At 45.4% G+C, this 2,608-nt stretch overlaps 1 protein-coding gene across 1 annotated transcript in view; it reads right to left on the bottom strand.

The window, feature by feature from the left end:
• Positions 1–2,608, bottom strand: part of LOC104942324 (transient receptor potential cation channel subfamily M member 3-like) — a 48,891-nt gene that overhangs the window by 18,259 nt on the left and 28,024 nt on the right. Inside the window, exon 10 of the mRNA XM_010767528.1 lies at positions 1,768–1,971. Within this exon, the coding sequence (XP_010765830.1) occupies positions 1,768–1,971 (204 nt within the window). The remainder of the gene's footprint in view (positions 1–1,767; positions 1,972–2,608) is intronic.

Here is a 2,608-nt window from a genome sequence, read left to right as displayed (position 1 = left end):
AATAACTACGTCTGAAAGCAGAAGTCTAGGGCAAATAATTGAAAGTAAATATTCAACAATTACACCAGTTGTATTGTATATTATATTCTTTGCAAGCTCTTGCGGGCCACAAAAAATTAGGTCGCGGGCCGGATTTGGCCCCCGGGCCTTGAGTTTGACACCCCTGGTCTATGGCAATGGGTTTTTGAGTGAAAAAACAACCTAAATAGATCCTTTGTTAGCCCCGTATTCGGAACACTTTAAACCCTTTCTTAATGTCACTGTCTATGTATTTCATTCTGCCTTTGTAGGGCACTATGGCAGATCTTGGCAAAGATAAAATGTCTGAAAGTCGTCCAAATATCTAAAACGCATGATGAGGAGCTGGTTTAAGTTCCACTGAATAGGTATACTCGTGATCAAACCAAAAGGAATCGAGAGATTTGTAATTTTCTACAAACATGTGAAACATTTACAGCTACAGGTTTTATCCAAGGCACACGCAGACAGGGCCTTCAAGGTGAACATATTCAGATGCCAGTGTGTAAGTCACTACTGTACCAAAGCATGCACATTATCCATCAGTAAGTGGGCACAAGCTATTACATTCCTCACAGTGAGAATCATCTACAGCAACTGAGGATTAAACAATACAATCTCCCTCTGTGGTGTAGCAGTCTGTGTGTATCTGTATGAACCTCTGTGTGATTCATAGGAATCTGAAGGTGCATTTGTACAGTCAGAAGCAAGGGCAGTATGAAGGGGCTCATTTCAAATGCATCCTCTGGCAGCAGGCTTCTTTGTTTAAACCCACAGTGCCTCAAGGACTGCATGTGTGAAATGGCCCATTTGCTCTAGCTTGCTGGCTGTGTTCAATGCAGATGGAAAGTATGTACAGAGGTGCTGAGAGGCGTTCAACTTCAGCTCAATCATTTAATGGGACAACCTTAAATCCAGTTCATGTCTTAAAATTGTCTATAACATAATAAGTCTTGCTTTAAACACACAAACTGGATATAGGTGTGATCGCCAGGACTGATTGGATTGAAATGGAACGAGTCCTGCTGTACATCCATGTCTATGCAGATGGACCAACTCTTGCACTGTGAGCAGGGAGAAGGTGCTCAGACTCTGCATGATTTAAGCTCTGCAGCAGCAGGCGGACATTGTTATATAATGCAAAAGCCTGGGCCTCCCATGCTCAGCAGCCGACATGCTGAGTGGTATGCTTCAGCAAGCCATCTTCATCATCATGGGAGAGAGTGGGGGGGGGGCAGCAATCGGCTAGCATACGGTACTATACCTCAATCAGAACTGAGCTTGGAGAGAAGGGGAAAGAGAGACAGAGCTAGAGAGAGAAAGAGGGGGAGCTCAAAGCAAAAAGAAACAAAAGGAGAAGTGGGAAGAGCACAAGAGGGACCATAGCAAAGGCAGAGAGAAGTAGAGAAGGAGATAGATGGAAGGAGAAACACACAGGAGAGAACCCACAAGCGGCGACAGACTGTGTCTTTGCTGAGACGACGAGAAACAGGAAAGGCCGATTTGTCTGGAAGGGTCCAGGTGGCCAGAATAGAGAAACAAGTATGTGTGTGTGGAGAACTGTGTGTATGAGTGTGCATCTCATCGTGGACAGAAACAACATGAAACCGGTCCACAAGAGATATTTACAAAGGACACATAATCTGGGCTATGTGCTCAGAAATCAGTTTCTTTATCTGACAAAGCATGTGTGTTTGGTCTTAATATGTGTATAGACGCTGAGATGCGGGCTGAGGTGGGTTCTCTCACCACGGAGTTGTACTGCGCCTCACAGTAAGATCTTACTGTGAACTCCATGTCTTCATCCTCCTTCTCCTTCGCTGGCTTTTCAGGCTCCTCCTCCTCCTTCTCCTGCAGGTAGGCCTCCTGATCCTGGGGCATGTAGGACATCTCATCCTTGTTCTTGAACTCCAGACTCAGGATGGACGGTGGCAGAAGCAGCCCTAAGATAACCTGGGTGATGAGGGAGACAGGAAGTGGAGGTGGAAGAGGGGGGAAGTTAGGGAGAAGAGCGGGAAGCGATAAATCACACATGTGATAAAGGTGTACAGTTTCATGACACAGAGAGCCTTGAACAAAGCAATTTCCATTATCAGACGGGAAGACACATGAGAAACACACATAATAAATGTACCCTTGTGAACACCTTCCTTAATGCCCTGTCCTGCACACGGCTGAATGACAACACTTTGGTGTTTAACAGCCAAGTGGAGGTTTTAATAGTGGAAGTCAATTACAAAAGCATTAGTCCAGACAGGCAGCAAGGTTCTGCACACACACACACACACACACACACACACACACACACACACACACACACACACACACACACACACACACACACACACACACACACACACACACACACACACACACACACACACACACACACACACACACACACACACACTACACACACCATGTATACACCACTTCAGGGGACATTACATTGACTTACATGCATTTCCTGGAGACTTATCCTAACCTTAACCATAACCAACACATGCCTAACCCTAACCAAGCCTAACCAACACATGCCTAACCCTAACCCTAACCCTAACCAAGTCTTCACCCTAAAATTAATGAGTCC

Source organism: Notothenia coriiceps, unplaced genomic scaffold (genome assembly GCF_000735185.1).
Source record: "Notothenia coriiceps isolate Sejong01 unplaced genomic scaffold, NC01 NC01_scaffold00004483, whole genome shotgun sequence".
In the NCBI taxonomy this organism is placed as follows: domain Eukaryota; kingdom Metazoa; phylum Chordata; class Actinopteri; order Perciformes; family Nototheniidae; genus Notothenia; species Notothenia coriiceps.
The sequence above is the reverse complement of the archived record's forward strand: the minus strand, read 5'-3'. Positions and strand labels throughout refer to the sequence as shown.